Source organism: Halichoerus grypus, chromosome 3 (genome assembly GCF_964656455.1).
Source record: "Halichoerus grypus chromosome 3, mHalGry1.hap1.1, whole genome shotgun sequence".
In the NCBI taxonomy this organism is placed as follows: domain Eukaryota; kingdom Metazoa; phylum Chordata; class Mammalia; order Carnivora; family Phocidae; genus Halichoerus; species Halichoerus grypus.
Window position 1 is genome coordinate 71,368,239 of NC_135714.1, and position 20,962 is coordinate 71,389,200.

Consider the following 20,962-nt stretch of genomic DNA (forward strand, 5'->3'; position numbering starts at 1 on the left):
TCAAAACATAGCTCTAAGCTCAACAGGACACAAAAGCTTTTTACAAGTCTTCCAACCCTACCTCTATCCCCAAAGATACATATTTTCCTGGGGTAGTATTCTATGTGGGGTATTAAGTGCCTATCTAAACATTGCTTACAGTTTAAAGTTCAGAATATTTTTACATTTCCCCTCTTTTGGAACCACACTTTTGTAACCAAACAAAAAAACACTTTTTTTTTTAATGGGAAAGTGTCATCTTGTTTTATTATTACTAATGTAAGCATTTGATGACAAACGAAGATAATTTTACAAACTCAATGTTTGCAAGTACATGAAATTTCCCTTTTATTGTACTTTTTATAGCACACTAGCTCAAATACGTTTCTCTACAACTACTCCAACATAACTCCTTTGGAATGAATTATTTTAGTCATCCTTAACATGTAACTCTGCCAAATACTTTAAAATAAACATATAAAAATTTTAATTATTAATTTTTAGATGAATGGGGTAAGAAAGTCATCAGGTGATGGCTGGGACTGTTAATTCCAACAAGAAACTGTGCTTAAGTGTTTCTTCTGATACAGTAGTTATAAATTAGAATTTTCAAAAAACAAGGGCAGAACAAAAAATACAAAAGAAACTTCTGCAGCTTAAGCCTCCCATAGTCCTAAACCTCTGAGAGAAGCAAGGCAAAGCACCTTTCCTACAATTTAAGTGGGTTTCCAGTATTTCCATGTAGTTGAGCTTTCAGAGATAGACACGACATATATATCCTCTTGGCTCTGGTTGTATTAATTATGCCTGAAGAGTTTAATACCCATCCAAGTCCAAAGGTGGAAGAACACATAAACTGGTATGGTAATGGGCAGGAGCAGACTATAAAAGCACAGGCTGGTTGTGTTAGTGCAGCCCTGTGGGAAGTTTTCTTCCACGGAGGCTGAGTAGAACAGTCCGGCTAAAGAGACCAACGGAATAAGGACAGTCAACGTAGGAAGAGACAGAAACATTCTTCTCCCCCACCTATTTCCTGCCACTCTGACTTTTAAAAAGGTAAGTGGTATTAACAAAGTTTAGTTGTGTGTGTTGCTGTTTTTAATTATGATCTAGTGCCGCTCCATTTCTTCTTGCTTCTTATTTTGATGTGTCATCCTAGCTGCCTGCGGTATCATATTAGGGATCCCATCAATAATTGGATAGGCTATTCCCAACTCTTCATTAATCAGTTCATTTGTCGATGCTTCATATCTGAGGGGAGAAAAGGAAAACAAAATGAATTGTGAAAACAAAATGCTTGGAAGAGCTTGGTGTTCAATAAACACCCCCATTTATCCAATTCTTGACAGAGTGTTAATTCCAAAAAAAGCAGAATTAAACTTCTAATTCTAAAAGCAGTATTACCCAATTGAAACATTTCTTTTAGAAAATGAATCTCTAATTCCCATTTTAGTCAGTTTCTCTCATATTTTCTTTTTCACTTTATTCTCAAGCTATACCTTAATATGAATTTTTAAAATCCAGTCAGAAAAAAAATCTCCCCTTTTCATCCAAATATTCCTTCGTTACTCTGGGTGACCTCAAGACCATCCCAGTTAATTTATTACTGAAACAGCCACTAGAGAAAAATTCAACTTCCCCTAATAGAGCAACACAACTGAACCATTAGGAGGAAACCACTGAAAAATCAAGATAGACAAAATAAAAGTATGAGGAAGATGAGATAGCAGAAATGAAGAAACTTTAGAAAACAGGTCTGTAGTGAGCTAGTTACACAATTAACTAAAAGGTAGATCAAATGGTCATTTCAAGGTGTAAGAAAATAGTGTATTCGTTACGGAAAATAATCTAGTTAAGAGAAATGCAAAAATATTGAAAATAAAAAATGACTAGCAATGTACCACCCCAAAATAACCACTGATAACATTTTGGTGTTTAGTATATTCAATCTGCAATACTAGCGTTGTCAACATTCAGTTTCCGTAGCCTGGAGCTGTAGAGCCTTTTTAAAAAAAATCTAAATTCAATTAATTAACATAACGTATTACTAGTTTCAGAGGTAGAGTTCAGTGATGTATCAGTTGCATATAACACCCAGTGCTCATTACATCACGTGCCCTCGTTAACTAAGCCCATCACCCAGTTACCCCATCCCCCCACTCACGTCCCCTCCAGCAACCCTGTTTGTTTCCTATGATTAAGAGTCCCTTATGGTTTGTCTCCCTCTCTGATTTCCTCTTGTTTTATCTTCCCCTCCCAGAGCTGTTTTTCCCGACTCTTGGCTCAAGGAAGCCTTTACAAAACCCAGCTAGTCCAGAACTAAGAGCCAAAAGGGGCAGCACACACAGCGTAAACGTTTAAGATCGTCAGGCATCAGCTGTACATTTTCACAAGAATAGTTATTTTTCGTCATCTTGGCTTAAAAATCTGAATGCCTTGGACCAGTCCCGACTCCCAACAGTTCATAAACCCGACGGTACATTAGCACCACTGAGGGTCCTTTTAAGAAAACACCTTGCTCTAGTCCGGCCCCCAGACCGGCTGACTGGGTCTGCCTGGGGTGGTGCCCGGGAATCGGCATTCAAAAAAAAAAAGTTCCCTTGGGCGCCTGGGTGGCTCAGTTGGTTAAGCAACTGCCTTCGGCTCAGGTCATGATCCTGGAGTCCCGGGATCGAGTCCCGCATCGGACTCCCTGCTCAGCGGGGAGTCTGCTTCTCCCTCTGATCCTCCCCCTCTCATGCTCTCTGTCTCCCATTCTCTCTCTCAGATAAATAAATAAAAAATCTTTAAAAAAAAAAAAAAAAAAAGTTCCCTGGCGATACGATTGCGCAGCCAATGGCGAACCTGGAAACGCCCCGACCCATCCCTGCGGGTGGGCGGCTTGATTTGGGACGCCCGGGGCTCGGCTCCCCTCCGGGCTCCTCCCGCCCTTCTCGCAGCAGTCGGAGGTGCGTAGTGGCTGGACGGGCCCGGAGCCAGAAAATGGCAGCGGAAAATACCCGGATTGACCTGAAGGGCTCCCCAGCGGCTGTAAGCGGCCGCGCGGTCCACCCGCCCCGCCGCCCCGCCACGGGAGGGGGCGAACGCAAAGTCGCAGCCGGTGAATCGCACCTGAGCGGCTTCTTGGAGAGCGGGCACACCAGGAACTCGAGCAGCGCCGGGTCGAAGGCGCGGGGCGGGTCCCTGGGCCTCTGGCTCTTGTCCGCGGACCGCTGTGACCCCGACGCGTGAAGGCACCTCCGGGCGACCGCGAACGGCGGCACGCGTGGACCCCGCAGCGCTGAGGCGAGCCAGCCGCACGCTCCGCTCAGCATGGTCCAGCAGGCCGCAACCGCACCGCAGGCGACCTCGGCCAGCCCGGGCCGCTGCAGCCGATCCCCGGGCAGCCAGCCCCACAGCCGGCCAGACCCCGCCCCCGGTGCTGCGGAAACGCCGTCCCCGGGCCGGCGGGAGCTAGCGCTTTGGTTCCGAGGGCGCTCCTGACCCGACTGCTTTTCCCGCGGCACCGCTCGGTAGTTACGGGCGCGGCCTGCCGCCAGAGGACTCTAGCGACTGTGCCACCGTATTTACAAATTACAAACAAAACCAGTGCTTAAATTGGGGTATTTTGAGTTTCCACCAGGGCTTATGCAGGGGTGCCAGGAAGCCAGTGGCCGGACCTCAAAGTCACAGTGTTAAACTTGCACCTACGTGGTTATCTCCAAAAGGAGGTTTCAGCCACATTGTCACATTGGGTATGTTAAAAGCATTGATTTGTCTTGTGTAAATCTTTACCATAGCTCCTGTAACCTTGTTTGTCTTTTTCCCCCCTTTTCTTATTAAATTAAAACTTCAGAACCTGAAAAGAATACGACAGGCCTCTTAAGCTCCACGACGTCCAGATTCTTACACTGTGGGACTTGCTGTGAATTCAGCTGCATAATAAAGCACAACCAGTTTATAAAGGACCTTGCAGACAGCAAGGTCTCTAAGTAACTGTGTAATCAGGCAGATGTCCATTAGTTGAATGGGAAATCCATTTAATGGATTTTTCGCCTCAAGTTTGCCTCTGGCGCTCTGAGGAAGTGATCTTTGTTACAGTGTGATAGATTTGGGCTCTGGGGCCTGGCAGCTTGGTTTCTGGTGCAGGGTTGTCTAGCTGTGTGACTCCAGCAAATGACTTAACTACTCAGTTTCTTTACCTGTATAGTAAGATAATGGCACTTAACCTCCTGAAATCTCCTCCTTGTGGGGAATAAAATGGGATCATGCATGCAAAGAACATTTAGAAAAGTCCTTGGGACAAATTAATGCTCAATTAATGTTCTCTATTGTTATTTTTATTTTCTCTGTACGGTATGCTAGAAGATTCTTTGTTAGTCATCAATTTTTTTCCCTTTGTTTTGCTGAACATGGACTTGAACCTTTTTTGTTTCACTGGACTTTATCATCTTACACTTGGGAGATAAGGGTGGGAGTGAGGGACACAAAGATACAGATACAAGATTATATTTGCAGATTTCTCTTCCACTCAGCCATATGAAAATAGATTGAGAAATTTTTATAGTTTACTCTATTTTTAAAAATATGCTACATTATTTGATGCTTTTTGTTCACTAATGCTCAGAAGACTTCAGCATGAGGCAGTTTTAGGGATGTAGCCTCAAGAGGGACTATTGTAAAGTTCCTATGTTTACTTTCGCGTTATTTCCTGCAAGGCAGTAGCAGGAATTAATTTTTCAGTTGTAGTTAGTTGATACTTTGGGCCCTACAGAAAGAGTGGATTATAAGAAAGATATATTTTAACTGTTTCCGCGAGGTATGGGGAAGCAGAGCTTCACTTTTGCCAGCACTGCGTGGACCCAGGCCAGGCGGGGCAGGCCTAGGGTCTTAGCCCTTGTGGGATAGAGGCAGACAACTATGCTTGAGACCAGTTTCATTAGCCTTAGTTTGGCTAGCCTGGCTGACTGATCCCTATCACCTGGGTTTTCTAACCAGTTATAAATAAATTAGTTCCAGTTTGCTGCCACCTAGAAGGTTCAAAGCAGGTCAGTTTACTTTCATTTATGTTAGTATTTGGGGGAAATGGAGAGTAACAGCAAAGCATTAAAAACGTCCTCAAATTTATAAAACCAAAAATCAACAACCAATAGTTAGGAACATCTGAGTGTGTGATCTATTAGTCCAAACCATGTAAATATTAAGTTATAAAATGTCCTTAAGTAGCCGTTAGTAATTAAGGAATATAACTCATTTCTGCATGTGGTATACTAAGCTGAATGTAGATGACAATATAGAATTGTAAAGTCATTAGTCCTCTTTTGCTATTGGCATGACTATCATCTTTCCCATCGCAGAGCCCTGTGCACGTCATAATAATGTGATGGGGCTTCGGGCTCAGGTACTATATAGCTATGTGACCTTGGGGAAGTTACTTAAATTCTCTGCCCCAATCTTGTCATCTGTAAGATAGTATATTAATAGTACCTACCTTACTAGATTTGTTGAGAGAATTAAATAAAATAATACAGGTGAAGCAGTTAGCACAGGGGCTGGCACAGATTGCAGATTGAAAAATGCTAACAGCTGCAAAATGACTTATTGTGGTGAAGTTGGTGAAAATTCTGGTTAAAAAGTGAACGCACCGGGGGCGCCTGGGTGGCTCAGTCGTTAAGCGTCTGCCTTCGGCTCAGGTCATGATCCCGGGGTCCCGGGATCGAGTCCCACATCGGGCTCCCTGCTCGGCGGGAAGCCTGCTTCTCCCTCTCCCACTCCCCCTGCTTGTGTTCCTGCTCTCGCTATCTCTCTCTCTGTCAAATAAATAAAATCTTAAAAAAAAAAAAAAAGGTGAACGCACAGTGTACCACTGGGCACCTTAATTTTAATCGACATGGAATTTTTATGGTTTCCAATGTGGATAATACTGACACACAACTCTTGGGTTATCATACACGTTGAGTTAGAAATCTCCAGGCAGATTAGAGACTAGAATATATATTTTAATGAAGTCCCATAAATACCAAATTTGGGGCATTGAAATTTGGGAATCTTTGATTCAGAGAAGGAAGTTAAAATCAATTTTCCACTAGATGGCATCGTCCAGTATTTGAATTAATATTTATTCCTGCTTGTACTTTTCTTTCTGTGATTACAAAGATTTGCTTTTATTTTGCCAGTGGTTGCCTTTATTTGATGACATTTATTTTAGGAAAAAAAAAATCACAAAAATTTTATTAATAAATTACAATTATAATGAGTTCACTGAAATAAAAGGTCTAATAGGTAAATGGACAAAAAATATGAAATTCATAAAGGAGAAAATGCAGTTGATTAATAAACACAAAATATCAATAGTAAAGTAATGCAAGTTTCAAACATCAAAGAAGTTTCCATTTTTCGTCTATTAAAATAGCAAATATTTTAAAAAACATAATTTTTAAAAAAGATTTTACTTATTTATTTGAGAGAGAAAGCACAAGCAGGGGGTCACGGCAGAGGGAGAGGGAGAAGCAGACTCCCTGCTGGATCCCAGAACCCTGAGATATGACCCGAACAGAAGGCAGACACTTAACCAACTGAGCCACTCAGGTGCCCCAAAACATAATTCTTTTTTTTTTTTTTTAAGATTTTATTTATTTGACACAGAGAGACACAGTGAGAGAGGGAACACAAGCAGGGGGAGTGGGAGAGGGAGAAGTAGGCTCTCCACCGAGCAGGGAGCCCAATGCGGGGCTCGATCCCACGACCCTGGGATCATGACCTGAGCCGAAGGCAGACACTTAATGACTGAGCCACCCAGGTGCCCCCCCAAACATAATTCTTAATATTGATCATTTATTTATTAATTTATCGAAGGTCCACTACGTGGCAGGTACTGTCTGAATTAGCTGGGGTTCTCCAGAGAAACAGAATTAATCATATATATATGTATGTATGTATTTATTATGAGGAATCAGCTCCTATGGTTATGGAGGCTGAGAAGTCCCACAATGGGATGGGACAAATGTGTAATGACATGTATCCACCATTATGGTATCATACAGAATAGTTTCACTGCTCTAGAAATCCCCTGTGCTTTACTTGCTCGTCCTTTCCTCTCCCCTAACCCTTGGAAACCACAGAAATTTTTACCATTGCCATAGTTTTGCCTTTTCCTGGATGTCATATACTTGGAATCATACAGTATGTAGTAGCCTTTTCAGATTGGTTTCTTTAACTTAGGAATATGCATTTAAGGTTTCTCTGTGTCTTTTTATGATTTGATAGCTCGTTTCTTTTTACTGTTGAATAATATTTTATTTTCTGGATACACCGTAGTTTATCTATTTACCTATTGAATGACATCTTGGTTGCTTCCAAGTTTTGGCAACTATGGAAAAAGCTACTGTAAACATTCATATACAGGTTTTTATGTGGACATAGGTTTTTAACTCATTTGAATGTGGATGCAGATCGTATGGTAAGAGTGTATTTAGTTTTGTAAGAAACTGCCAAACTGTCTTCCAAAGTGACTATACCATTTTGTGTTTCCAGCAGCAATGGATAATTCCTGTTGTTCTACATCCTTGCCAACATTTGGTGTTGTCTGCCTTTTGGATTTTCACCATTCTAGTAGGTGTGCTGTAATTACCTCCTTATTTTAACTTGCAAGTCCCTAATGGTATATGAAGTTGAGCATCTTTTCATATGTTTATTTGCTATCTGCATATTATCTTTGGTGAAGTGTCTATTCAAATCTTTTGCACATTTTTAAAATTGGATTGTTCATTTTCTTACTGTTGAGCTTTAAGAGTTCTTTGAACATTTTGAATAACTGTCCTTTATCAGATATGTCTTTTGAAATATTTTTCCCAGTCTGTGGCTTGTCTTTTCATTCTCTTTATATGTGTTTATTATACCAGAGTAAATCAAAGTTCAGGATGCTGAGACAGATATAAATCAGAAATATTTTTTCACCGAGGATCTTTTATTTTTACTCAAGATAATCTTAAGTAACCAACATCTATTTCCTCCACGCATTCTTTAACCTTCTGATTGCAGGGTTTCTCTCCTTTGCTGCTGAACTCTTTCAAAGATGGGAGTACAGATTTTTGACCCCTTGTAACCCTAATTTATGAGAGGCAAACAAAAAAGAGGTGCACCCATGGTCAAGCATTGTGGTCCTAGTTGAGCCACTATTTCTCTCCCTGGAGTGACTGCAAGATAATTGACAGTGATAACATTCATTTACAGCTTGACCTTTCTCATCTGGCACATTGAAAGTCAAGTCTCCTTCCAATCTCATACAGCGATATTATAAAGTAGAAAGAATGCAAATATTTCTCATGTCATAATGTAAGATATAAAAGTGGTAGAACATTACATTCTGTTTCATTCCCTTGTTATAATTAACACAAAACATCTTGTGGGAATGGAGCGACCTACTTCGATGTATCTTGCTTTGTATGTGATAGTTTAACAAGTTAGATATTCATAGACATAGACAAATGGCCAAGAACTCCCAACCCCACTTCTATGCGAAGGTTCTTGGCACAGTGGCTTATAAGGCCCTCAAAAAACTAACCTCTGCCTCTCCAGCATCTTCCCTCACTGTGGCCACTTCCCATCTTGTCTTTAGCCATTCTGAATTATTTGCTGTCCCACTAATACTCTAGGCTGTTCTATAGCTCCATGTCCTTTGCTCATGCCATGACATCTTCCCCAAATATCCTTTTCTCCATTTGTCCATCTAAAGCACTTACTCATCTTTAAGACGCAGTTTTAACAATACCTCTCTTAAGATTTTTCTAACTCCCTCCTTTTCCCTGTACCCTGGGTATTAGCCAATTCATCCGTCATGTACAATGGTACACCGCATACACACACACACATGCATCCAAGACACCTATACTACTTCACTGCAATTATCCATTTATATGTCTGTCTCCCCTACTAATCTGTAAGATCCTTTATGTCACATACCGTCTGTTTTATTTCTTTATCCCTGCATCTAGCACAGTGACTGGCACATAGCAGGGTTTTTTAAAGATTTTATTTATTTACTTGAGAGAGAGAGGAGAGAGCACAAGCAGGAGTAGCAGCAGAGGGAGAAGGAGAACCAGACTCCCGGCTGAGCAGGGAGCCCAACATGGGGCTCGATCCCAGGACTCTGGGATCATGACCTGAGCCGAAGGCAGACGCTTAACCAACTGAGCCACCAAGCACCCCCATGGTAGATTTTTAAAAAATGCCTATAAAATGAATACAATAGGTCAGTACCAAATATTTAGTTGTTCCTCTCATCAGCAGAAAAAAGTTATTATGCAGTTATACAACATGCCAGGAACATACCAGTGAAAAGAATAGCTCAACAAACTTTTCTTCTTCAATTAGAGAAATTTTAACATAAACTCTTTTCCGGTCTGGTTATAATTTTGAGCAACATAAGTTAGGGTGGAGAGGCGCCTGGGTGGCTCAGTCAGTTTAGCATTTTGGCTCAGGTCATGATCCTGGAGTCCCAGGATCGAGCCTGCGTTGGGCTTCCTGCTCAGCGGGGAGTCTGCTGCTCCCTCTGTCCCTCCCCCACTCATTCTCTCTCTCTCAAATAAATAAATAAAATCTTGAAAAAAATAAGTTAGGGTGGAGGTACTAGAAGGAGTACTATATTAGATCTGTCTTCTAAAGTTTTTTGCTTGAGGTTATGTATTTTTAAAATTTACATAAAAGTTACAAAGATAAAACAAAGAATTCTTATATACTCTCATTGAGATTTCCTAAGTTAACAGCTCTATAGCTAGTTTTTAAAAAGCTGTTGAGAGCAGCTTGGCAGACATGAGGCTTAACCACTTCAAAACAAAACAGAAAGCATTTTCTTGTATTACCATGGTACAGAGATCTAAATCAGAAAGTTAATATTGATACAATGTTATTATAAGATCTACAGATTAAAATTTTACCAGTTGTCCCATTAATGTACTTCTATAGCAAAAGGAAAAAATATTTCTGGTGCAGGATCCAATCCACGATCAAACATTGTATTTAGTTCCTGTGTCTTATTTGTCTCTTTTAATATGAAATAGTTAAAAAAAATAGTTTTGTTTTTGTTTTTGTTTTTCATGATCTTGACATATTGAAGCATACAGGCCAGTTACTTCTCAGCAAGTCCATTCCGTGATTTGGATTGTATGATATTTCCTCATGATTAGATTGAGGTTATGCATTTTTGCCAGGAATAGCAGAGATTGATGCTGTGTCCTTTTTCAGTTCTTCATACTAAGAAGCATTACTCCTGATGCTAATTCTGCACATTTTACTAAGGTGGTGCCTGCAAGATGTCTCTGCTGTGAATTACTGTTTTTCACTATGTAATTAAGTATTATATGGGAATTACATAATTATCTTATGGAGATGAGGTTCTATTTAAGGCTAAACAAAACAGAGCAAGTTTCCTAAGTGATCTAATGGGAAATTGTTTAGCTCTGTTATTTGACCTTCCTAGAGATTACATATAAAAATTAGAAAACTGGGGGGGCACCTGGGTGGCTCAGTCGTTAAGCGACTGCCTTCAGCTCAGGTCATGATCCCAGGGTTCTGGGATCGAGCCCCGCATCGGGCTCTCTGCTCGGCGGCAAGCCTGCTTCTCCCTCTCCCACTCCCCCTGCTTGTGTTCCCTCTCTCCCTGTGTCTCTCTCTGTCAATAAATAAATAAAATCTTTAAAAAAAAAAAATTAGAAAACTGGGGGCACTTGGGTGGCTCAGTTGGCTGAGTGACCGACTCTCCATTTTGGCTCAGGTGGTGATCTTGGGATCGAGCCCTGTCTCGGGCTCTGCCTTCAGTGCAGAGTCTGCTGGACACTCTCTCTCTCCCTCTGCCCCTTCCCCTGCTCACTTGCTCTCTCTCTCCCTACCTCTGAAAAATAAAAATAAGTAAAATCTTTAAAAACAAAATTAGAAGACTGTTTAAAATGGAAATCTTCTGATATTTTGGAGGGTTTAGTCTCAAAATTATTTACAAAAACAAGGTGTGGCTCTGTATTCAGTTGAACTGAATTTTAAAGCCTTAAGTAAATGGAAGTTTTGCATTCAGCAGCTCCTGGGGGATTACACTTGAATAGGAATAGCAGCAGAACTCTTGTTTCTATGATGTCTATGCATTTGGCTCTTCCAAAACCCTCTGACAGGAAGATAATAACCTATGTTATTAGTCATACCTTATAATCAAAAGAACAGGCTTATGTTGGTGTTGATGAATCCTGAGTTCTGGTCTGTTTATTCACCCACATATTCTTAAAAAGAGAACTATGCTGAAATTGTACAGGTGATTTGATGCATGTTTACTTGCTTTCTGGAGTTATATATCTAGCACAATAAATAGGATGTTTCAAACTATTCTTTCAAATGCATCTATGTCATTGTAAAGGAATCATGGAGTTCTTTTAAATCCCTAATTGTTAATTTTTTTTGCTATATTGGGGTATGATTTTTACAAATAAAAATTGCATATATTTAAGGTATATAATGTGATGTCTTGATACACATATACATTGTGAAATAATTACTGCTATCAAGCTAATTAAAGTATCCATCACCTCACATTTTGTGTGTGTATATAGTGAAAATATTTAAGATGTACTCTCTTACCAAATTTTGTTTTTAAAGAATTTATTTATTTGACAGAGAGAGAGAGCACAAGCAGGGGGGCAACAGGGGGAGAGGCAGAAGCAGACTCCCCGCTGAGAAAGGAGCCTGATGCTGGGCTCGATCCCAGGACCCAGGGATCATGACCTGAGCCGAAGGCAGACGCTTAACCAACTGAGCCCCTGAGGAGCCCCTCTCTTACCAAATTTCAAGTATACAATACAGTATTATTAACTATAGTCACCAGGCTATATATTAGATCTACAAACTTATTCATCTTTCATAACTGAAACTTTGTACCCTTTGACCAACATCTCTCCATTTCCCCCACCCCCCAGGCCTGGCAACCACCACTCTACTTTCTGTTTCCATGAGTTAGATGGTTTTAGATTTCACATATAAGTGAGATCATGGGTATTTGGTTTTCTGTGTCTAGCTTATTTCACTTAGCATAATGTCCTCCAGGTTCATTCATGTCACAAATGACAGGATTTCCTTATTTTCTAAAGGCCAAATAATATTTCATTTTATATATATATATTTATATATATATTTGTATATATCTCATATTCTCTTTATTTATTCACCTGTTGATGAACACTTAGATTGATTCCATATCTTGGCTATTGTGAATTATCCTACAATGAACATGGGAATGCTGATATCTCTTTGAGATACTGGTTTCATTTCCTTTGGATACATACCTAGAAGTGCGATTTCTGGATCCTATGGTAGTTCTAGTTTTATTTTTTTGAGGAACTTCCATACTGTTTTCCAAAATGGTTGTACCAATTTACATTCCCACTAAAGGTATATGAGGGTTCCCTTTTTTGCACATCCTCACCAATGCTTATTATCTTTTAGCCATAATACCCATTTCAACGTATGTGAGGTTGTATCTCCTGGTTTTGATTTGCATTTTCCTGATAATTAGTGATGTTGAGCATCATATACCTTTTGGCCATTTGTATGCCTTCTTTTGAGTACTGTCTATCCAAGTCCTTTGCCCATTTAAAATTGGGTTATTTGTTTTCTTGCTTTTGAGTTAAGTTCCTTTTATATTTTGGATATTAACCCCTTATCAGATGTATAGTTTGCAAGTATTTTCTCTCATTTCATAGTTTTTTTTTCACTTGATGGATTTCTTTGCTGTGCGAAAGCTTTTTAGTTTGATGCAATCTCTTTGTGTATTTTTGTTTTTGTTGCCAATGCCTTTGGGGTCATATTCAAAAAATCATTGCCCAGACTAAGTCAAGAAATATTTTCCCTGTTTTCTTCTAGTAGTTTTACAGTTTCAGGTAAACATTTAAGTCTTTAATCCATCTTGAGTCAGTTTTTGTATATGTTGTGAGATGGGGTCCAATTTCATTCTTTTGCATGTGGATAACCAGTTTTCCCCACTCCATTTATTGAAGAGACTGCCTTTCCCCTTTGAGTGTTCTTGAGATCTTTATGGAAGATCAATTGACCATAAATGTGTAGATTTATTTGGGCTCTCTCTTCTGTTTCATTGGCCTATATGTCTATTTTTATGCTGGTACCATACTGTATTGATTACTATAGCTTTGTAATATAGTTTGAAATCAGGATGTGATACCTTCAGGTTTGTTCTTGTTGCTCAAGAATACTTAGGCTACTTGAGGTCTTTTGTCCCAAATGAATTTTAGGATTATTATTATTTTTTTTATCTGTGAAAAATAGCCCTGGAATTTTAATAGGAATTGCATTGAACCTGTAGATCTCTTTGGATAGTAATGGACATTTTAATATTAATTCTTCCAATTTGTGAACATGGGATGTCTTTCCATTTATTTCTGTCTTCTTTGATTTCTTTTACCAGTGTCTCATAGTTTTCAGTGTACTAATCTTTCATCTTTTTGGTTAAATTTATTCCCAAGTATTTAATTTTTTTGGATGCTATTGTAAATGGGATTGTTTCCTAATTTCTTTTTTGAATAATTTGTTACTAGTGCCTAGAAATGCAATTGATTTTTGTATATTGATTTTATATCCTGCAACTTTATTACATTTATTTGTTTATCTGTGCTAATAGTTTTTTGATGGAGTCTTTAGAGTTTTCTGTATATAAGGTGATGTCATTGACAAACAGAGACCATTTCACTTCACAAATCTTCCTTTCAGATTTGAATGCCTTTTATTTCTTTTTCTTGCCTAACTGCTCTGGCTAGGACTTCCAGTACCATGTTGAATAGAAATGGTGAGAGTGGACATCGTTGTCTTGTTTCTTATCTTAGAGGAAAAGATTTCAGCTTTTCACCATTGAGCATGATGTTAGCTGTGGGTTTTTCCTATATGGCCTTTGTTATATTGAGGTATGTTCCCTCTAAACCTACTTTGTTTAGGGTTTTTATTGAATGGATGTTGTACTTTGTCAAATACTTTTCTTGCATCTATTGAAATGACCATATCATTTTTATCCTTCATTCTGTTAATATCATGTCTCACATTTATTGATTTGCATATGTTGAATCATCCTTGTATCCAAGGGATAAATCCCGCTTGATCATGGTGTATGATCCTCTTAATGTGCTCTTGAATTCAGTTTGGTAGTATTTTGTTGAAGATTTTTGCATCTATATTCATCAGGGATATTGGGCTGTAATTTTCTTTTTTGTAGTGTCCTTGTCTGGCTTTGATTTCAGGGTAATGGTGGCCTTATTACATGAATTTTGAAGTGTTCTCTTCAATTTTTTGGAAGAGTTTGAGAAGGATTGGCATTAAATTTCTCTAAATACTTGTAGAATTTACCAGTGAAGCCATTAGGTTCTGTATTTTTTATTGGGAGGGGGGTTTGATTACTGATTAAATCTCCTTACTCATTATTAGTCTATTCATATTTTTAAAAATTTCTTTATGATTCAATGTTGGTAGGTTGCATTTCTAGGAATTTATCTTTTTCTTGTAGGTTATCTAATTTGTTGGCATATAATTGTTCATAGTAGTCTCTTATGATCTTTTGTATTTCTGTGGTATTAGTTGTAATGGCTCTTCTTTCATTTACAATTTTATTTATATGAGTCTTCTCTCTTTTATTATTAGTTAATCTAGCTAAAGGTTTGTCAATTTTGTTTATCTTTTCAAAAAACCAACTCCTAGTTTCATTTATTTTTTTTTCCGAGGTTTTTATTTATTGATTTATTTGAGAGAGAGCAAGTGAGTGAGCGAGCATGAGGAGGAGCAGAGAGAAAGGGACAAGCAGTCCCCAGGCTGAGCACGGAGCCCCATGCAGGGCTTAATCCCCACAGGGGGCTCAATCCCTAGGACCCCGAGATCATGACCCAAGCCAAAACCAAGAGCACCCAACTGACTGGGCCACTCAGGTGCCCTTCATTGATCTTTTCTATTGTGTCTCTATTTCATTATTTCTGCTTTGATATTTATTACATTCTTCCTTCTGCTAACTTTAGGCTTAGTTTGTACTTTTCCTAGTTCCTTGAGGTGTAAAGTTAGGTTGTTTATTTGAGATTTTTATTTTTTTATTTTATTTTATTTTTTTGTAAAGATTTTATTTATTTATTTGACAGAGAGAGACACAGCGAGAGAGGGAACACAAGCAGGGGAGGAGTGGGAGAGGGAGAAGCAGGCTTCCCGCGGAGCAGGGAGCCTGATGCAGAGCTCAATCCCGGGACCTGAGATCATGACCTGAGCCGAAGGCAGACGCCCAATGACTGAGCCACCCAGGCACCCCGAGATTTTTATTTTTTTTAATTTATTTTAGCCCAACATGGGGCTTGAACTCAAGACCCTGAGGTTTGAGCCCTGAGCTGAGATCAAGTCATACACTTAACTGACTGAGCCACCCAGAAGCCCCTCTTTTTTCTAGATGTAGGCATTTAGCACTATAAATGGCCCCTTTAGACTTGCTTTTGCTGCATACTGTAAATTTTGGTATGTTTTGTGCTTGTTTGTGTTTGTCTCAAGATACTTTTAATTACTCTTTTGATTTCTTCTTTGACCCATTGGCTATTCAAGAGTGTGTTGTTTAATTTCTACATATTTGTGAATTTCTAATTTTCCTTCTGTTAGAGACTTCTAGTTTCCTACCATTGTGTTCAGAAAAGATACCACATATGGTATCTTTTGATACTTAAATTTGTTAAGACTTGTATCATAACCTAATATTTGGTCTGTTTTGGAGAATGATCTATGAGTGGTTTTTTTTTTTTTAATAGGGAATCCCATTTTTATTTTATTATTATTATTTTTAAAGATTTTATTTATTTATTTATTTGACAGAGAGAGACACAGCGAGAGAGGGAACACAAGCAGGGGGAGTGGGAGAGGGAGAAGCAGGCTTCCTGCAGAACAGGGAGCCCGATATGGGGCTCGATCCCAGGACCCTGGGATCATGACCTGAGCCGAAGGCAGACACTTAATGACTGAGCCACCCAGGCACCCCGATCTATGAATGTTTGAAAAGAATGTGCATTCTGCTACTGTTGGATGGAATATTCCGCATATGACTGTTAGGGCCTTTTGTTCTATAGTGTTGTTCAAGTTTGCTGTTTCCTTATTAATCATCTGTCTTGATGATCTATCCACTGATAAAAATGGGATATTGAAGTCCCCTACTATTACTATTTCTTCCTTCAATTCTGTTAATATTTGCTTTGTATATATTGGTGCTCCAATGTTAGATGCATCCTCTTGATGAATTATTATATGATGACCTTTATCTCTTGTGACAGCTTTTGACCATTTTCTTTGATAACCATCTTCCTCCATGTCTTCACATGGTCTTTCCTGTGTGTGCATTTATTTCCTAATCTCTGCTTCTTATAACATCAGTCCTATTGGATTAGGGCCCACCTATATGATCTCATTTTACCTTAGTTACCTCTTTAAAGGCTCCATCTCCAAATATATAGTCACTTTCTGAGGTACTAGGGGCTAGGATCTCAACATATTAATTTGGAGGGACACAATTCAACCCCTAACACCGTTCTTCCTCTCTTCTAGTTCCACTGGCTTGGTACAAAAATTTCAATTCTACAGGATTTAAAAGAAGGTGATCAAACATCTTAAAGTCCCTTAATAGACTTTATAATACATATTTAAATATGTTTAATTTTTAAAAGGAAGCCATTTGCAGAATTCTCAATTATGAAGTTCATTTTTAAAGTAATGATGGCTCCAGGGAAAATATCTGTTTTCTCTTTTTATATACTTGAAGGTAACTTGATCATAAAGAGCTTTACAGTGTGAACTAAAAAAATTGTTTTTCAGGAAAAATTCTAAACTAAAGCCTAATGTAGAGTTCTCTTCATGTAAAGATGTAATAATTCAAATACTTTTCATGTCTCATTTCTCCTTAATAGTGGTATAAATGTGAATAATGACCAAATATTTTAGCAGGGACTTCCTTGCCCTTTCGGAAACAATCAGTTAAGATATGCTTAATTATAGTAAAGTGAAAACAACTCTCAAATATCAGTGGTTTGAAATAATGAGTTTATTTTGTGTTCATTCTGTTAGGTTAAATCACACGAGAGTACCAGTATTTTAATCACTTTTGAACTAGGGATACTGCAAGTTTGTGTAGATAAACCTAATCCATATCAGTCATAGATTGATTGGGGTCTCTACTCCTTGTTGTCCTTACCGCTCTCTTTTCACCAGCTAAGATGTTGCTGGTTATTTTGAGACAAGGAAAGAAATCTAAGAAAGTAACACATTCCACTTATACTCAAATATTACTGGTCAAAAACAGTCATAAGTCTATGTCTAATTTCAGTGGGCTGGGGAAGTGCTATCTAAATGTTAGGAAGAAAGAGAACTGGAAATACTTGTGACTACCAGATCTGGTAATATTTATGTCAATGTCAGTCAGTAATAATGATTCTTTTATATACGTTTCTAGTCCTCCCATGCATCATAGAACCTGGTTTTGAAAAATCACAAGACTTGGTTATTCAGATAATTGTTGTTGGCTTTTGTGTATTGTAAAAATGGAAACACCCTTGACATTGTTAATCCCAGATGAGTTTGATGTTATTTACAAAGACTTTGTCACAGAGTTTCACAAATAGTTTTTGGACCTTCCTGTTGTTGAAATAGTAATTCTTCAAAAATGTGTCATGTTCCCCCATGATATGTATGTAATTCCTATGCTAGGGATATTTTTTCAAATTTCTTCTGGGTCTAGAATTGGAATTTCACAACAGACATTGAAGAAACCATGTTTCAATAGTTTCTTTACTTTTTTGTCTTTCTTATTCCAAATTTGTCATATAGTATGATGTGATATAAGTAATATAAAATATAATATTACAGATGATATCTATGCTTAATAATGAAATAGATGACATCTTTATTAAACTGGCTGGTCTTTATGAATCAGAAAGAAGTTGCTGGTCTAGTGAAATTCTAGTTCTAATTTTTTATGCTTTGTTAGAATAGTGGTGTAAGAATTGCATTATAATTTTTTGGTTAAAAAGTGTAACAAGTATCTAGTTACTGTATTGTATGAACCAATATCAAAGGAATGTATACTTGTAACTTTCAATAATGGCTTTCTTTCTTTATTTTTATTTAAATTTTAATTAGTTAACATACAGAGCAATATTGGTTTCTGGAGTAAATTCAGTGATTCATCACTTACATACAACACCCAGTGCTCATCACAAAAGTGCCCTCTTTAATACCCATCACACATCTAGCCCATCCCCCACCCACCTCCCTCCATCAACCTTCTGTTTGTTCTCTATCCTTAAGAGTGTCTTATGGTTTGTTTCCCTCTCTCCTTTCTTCCCTTCTTCCCATATGTTCATCTGTTTTCTTTCTTAAATTCCACATGTGAGATCATTTGGTATTTGTCTTTCTCTGACTGACTTATTTCACTTAGCATAATACACTCTAGCTCCATCCACATCGTTGCACATGGCAAGATTTCATTCTTTTTTTTTTTTTTTTAAGATTATTTATTTATTTATTTGACACAGAGAGAGAGACAGCAAGAGAGGGAACACAAGCAGGGGGAGTGGGAGAGGGAGAAGCAGGCTTCCCGCCAAGCAGGAGCCTGATGTGGGGCTTGATCCCAGGACCCTAGGATCATGACCTGAGCCGAAGGCAGACGCCCAACGACTGAGCCACCCAGGCACCGCTCATTCTTTTTTTTTTTTTTTTTTTTTTAAGATTTTATTTTTTTATCTGAGAGAGAGAGAGAGCATGAGCGGGGTGAGGGACAGAGGGAGAGGGACAAGCAGACTCCCTGCTGAGCATGGAGCTCCACATGGGACTCGATCCCAGGATGCTGAGATCATGACCTGAGCCAAAGTCAGATGCTTAACTGACTGGTCCACCCAGGTGCCCCAAGATTTCATTCTTTTTGATGGCTGAGTAACATTCCATCATATATATATATATATATATCACTCTTCTTTATCCATTCATCAGTCAATGGACATTTGGGCTCTCTCCATTGTTTGGCTGTTGTTGATAATGCTGCTATTAAAATCGGGGTGCATGTATCCCTTCAAATCTGTATTTTTGTATCCTTTGGGTAAATACCTAGTAGTGCAATTGCTGGATCCATAGGATAGTTCTTTTTTCAACTTTTTTTTTTTTTAAGATTTTATTTATTTATTTGACAGAGAGAGGGAGATATAGCGAGAGAGGGAACACAAGCAGGGGGAGTGGGAGAGGGAGAAGCAGGCTCCCTGCTGAACAAGGAGCCCAATGCAGGGCTTGATCCCAGGACCCTGGGATCATGACCTGAGCTGAAGGCAGATGCTTAACGACTGAGCCACCCAGGCGCCCCTCTTTTTTTTAACTTTTTGAGGAGTCTCTGTACTGTTCTCCAGAGTGGTTGCACCAATTTGCATTCCCACCAACTGTGCAAGAGGGTTCCCTTTTCTCCACATCCTTGCCAACACTTGTTGTTTCTTGTGTTGTTAATTTTAGCCATTCTGACAGGTGTGAGAGTAACAGCTTTATTGAGATAAATTCATGTATACACAATTTACACATTTAAAGTGTACAATTCAGTGGTTTTTAATATATTCACAGAGTTGCACAGTCATCACCAGGATCAATTTTGGAAAGTTTCCATCATTCTGAGAAGAAACCCTGTACTATAAGCGGTTACTCTCCATTTCCCCAATCCCATCCCACCCCTGGCCCTAGGCAACCACTAATATAATTTCTGTCTCTACAGATTTGCCTATTCTGGATATTTCCTATAAATGGACTCATACAATAGATAGTTTTTGTGACTGGTTTCTTAGATTTAGCATAATGTTTTCTAGGTCCATCCATGTTGTAGCATGTATCAGGACTTCATTCCTTTTTATTGCCAAGTAATGTTCAATTGTATGGATATACCACATTTATTTATCCATTCATTGGTTGATAGACATTTGGGTTGTTTGCAAGTTTTGTCTATGAATAATACTGTTATGAACATTTGTGTTAAAATTTTGTATACCTGTACATATGTTCTTATTTTGCTTGTGTACGTACCTAGGAGTAGAATTGTTAGGTCATATGATAACTCTATGTTTGACTTTTAGAGGAACTTTCAGATTGTTTCAAAACAGCTATACCATTTTACATTCCTTTTTTTTTTTTTTAATTTTTACATAATTTCTATACACAACATGGGGCTTGAACTCACAACCCGGAGATTAAGAGTTGCACACTCTACAGACTGAGCCATCTAAGTGCCCCCCCCCCCCCACATTTTAAATTCCTACCAGCAATGTTTGAGAGTTTCAATTTTCCACATCCTTGCTAGGACTTGTTATAATATGTCTTTCTGATTATAGTCATTTTAGTGGGTGTGGTGTAGTATTTCCATGTGGTTTTGATTTGCATTTCCCTAATAGCTAATGATATTGAGCATCTTTTTTTGTTAAATGACCTTTTTTTTTTTTAAGATTTTATTTATTTATTTGACAGAGAGAGAGACAGCGAGAGAGGGAACACAAGCAGGGGGAGTGGGAGGGAGTAGCAGGCTTCCCGCAGAGCAGGAGTCTGATGCGGGGCTGGATCCCAGGACCCCGGGATCATGACCTGAGCCGAAGGCAGATGCTTAACGACTAAGCCACCCAGGTGCCCCTGTTTATGGCCATTTTTGTGTATGTTTATTGGCCATTTGTGTATCTTCTTTGGAGAAATGTCTGTTCAGATCCTTTAGACATTTTTCAACTGTGTTCTTTGCCTTTTTATTACAGAGTTGTAAGAGTTATGTAATCTGGATACAAGTCCTCTGTGAGATATATGATTTGCAAATATTTTCTCTCAATCTTTTGTTTGTCTTTTCATTTTTTGGTCGTGTCCTTTGAAGCACATATTTTTTCTGTTTTTCTTTGTTTGCTTGTGCTTTTCTGTTTTACTCTAAGAAACTATTGCCTAATCCAAATTCACA

General features: G+C 38.6%; 2 protein-coding genes across 2 annotated transcripts; both read right to left on the reverse strand.

The window, feature by feature from the left end:
- Positions 1–302: 302 nt before the first annotated feature.
- Positions 303–992, reverse strand: PIGY (phosphatidylinositol glycan anchor biosynthesis class Y). The gene has a single exon (XM_078068951.1). It carries the CDS (start codon positions 990–992, stop codon positions 777–779), a length of 216 nt encoding a protein of 71 aa, XP_077925077.1. The 3' UTR covers positions 303–776.
- A 62-nt stretch (positions 993–1,054) lies between these two features.
- On the reverse strand, positions 1,055–3,410 carry PYURF (PIGY upstream open reading frame). The gene is made up of 2 exons (XM_036122729.2): positions 3,091–3,410; positions 1,055–1,230 (listed from the first exon to the last, which is right to left on the reverse strand). Exons 1-2 carry the CDS (start codon positions 3,291–3,293, stop codon positions 1,089–1,091), a joined length of 345 nt encoding a protein of 114 aa, XP_035978622.1. The 5' UTR covers positions 3,294–3,410; the 3' UTR covers positions 1,055–1,088.
- Positions 3,411–20,962: the final 17,552 nt, after the last annotated feature.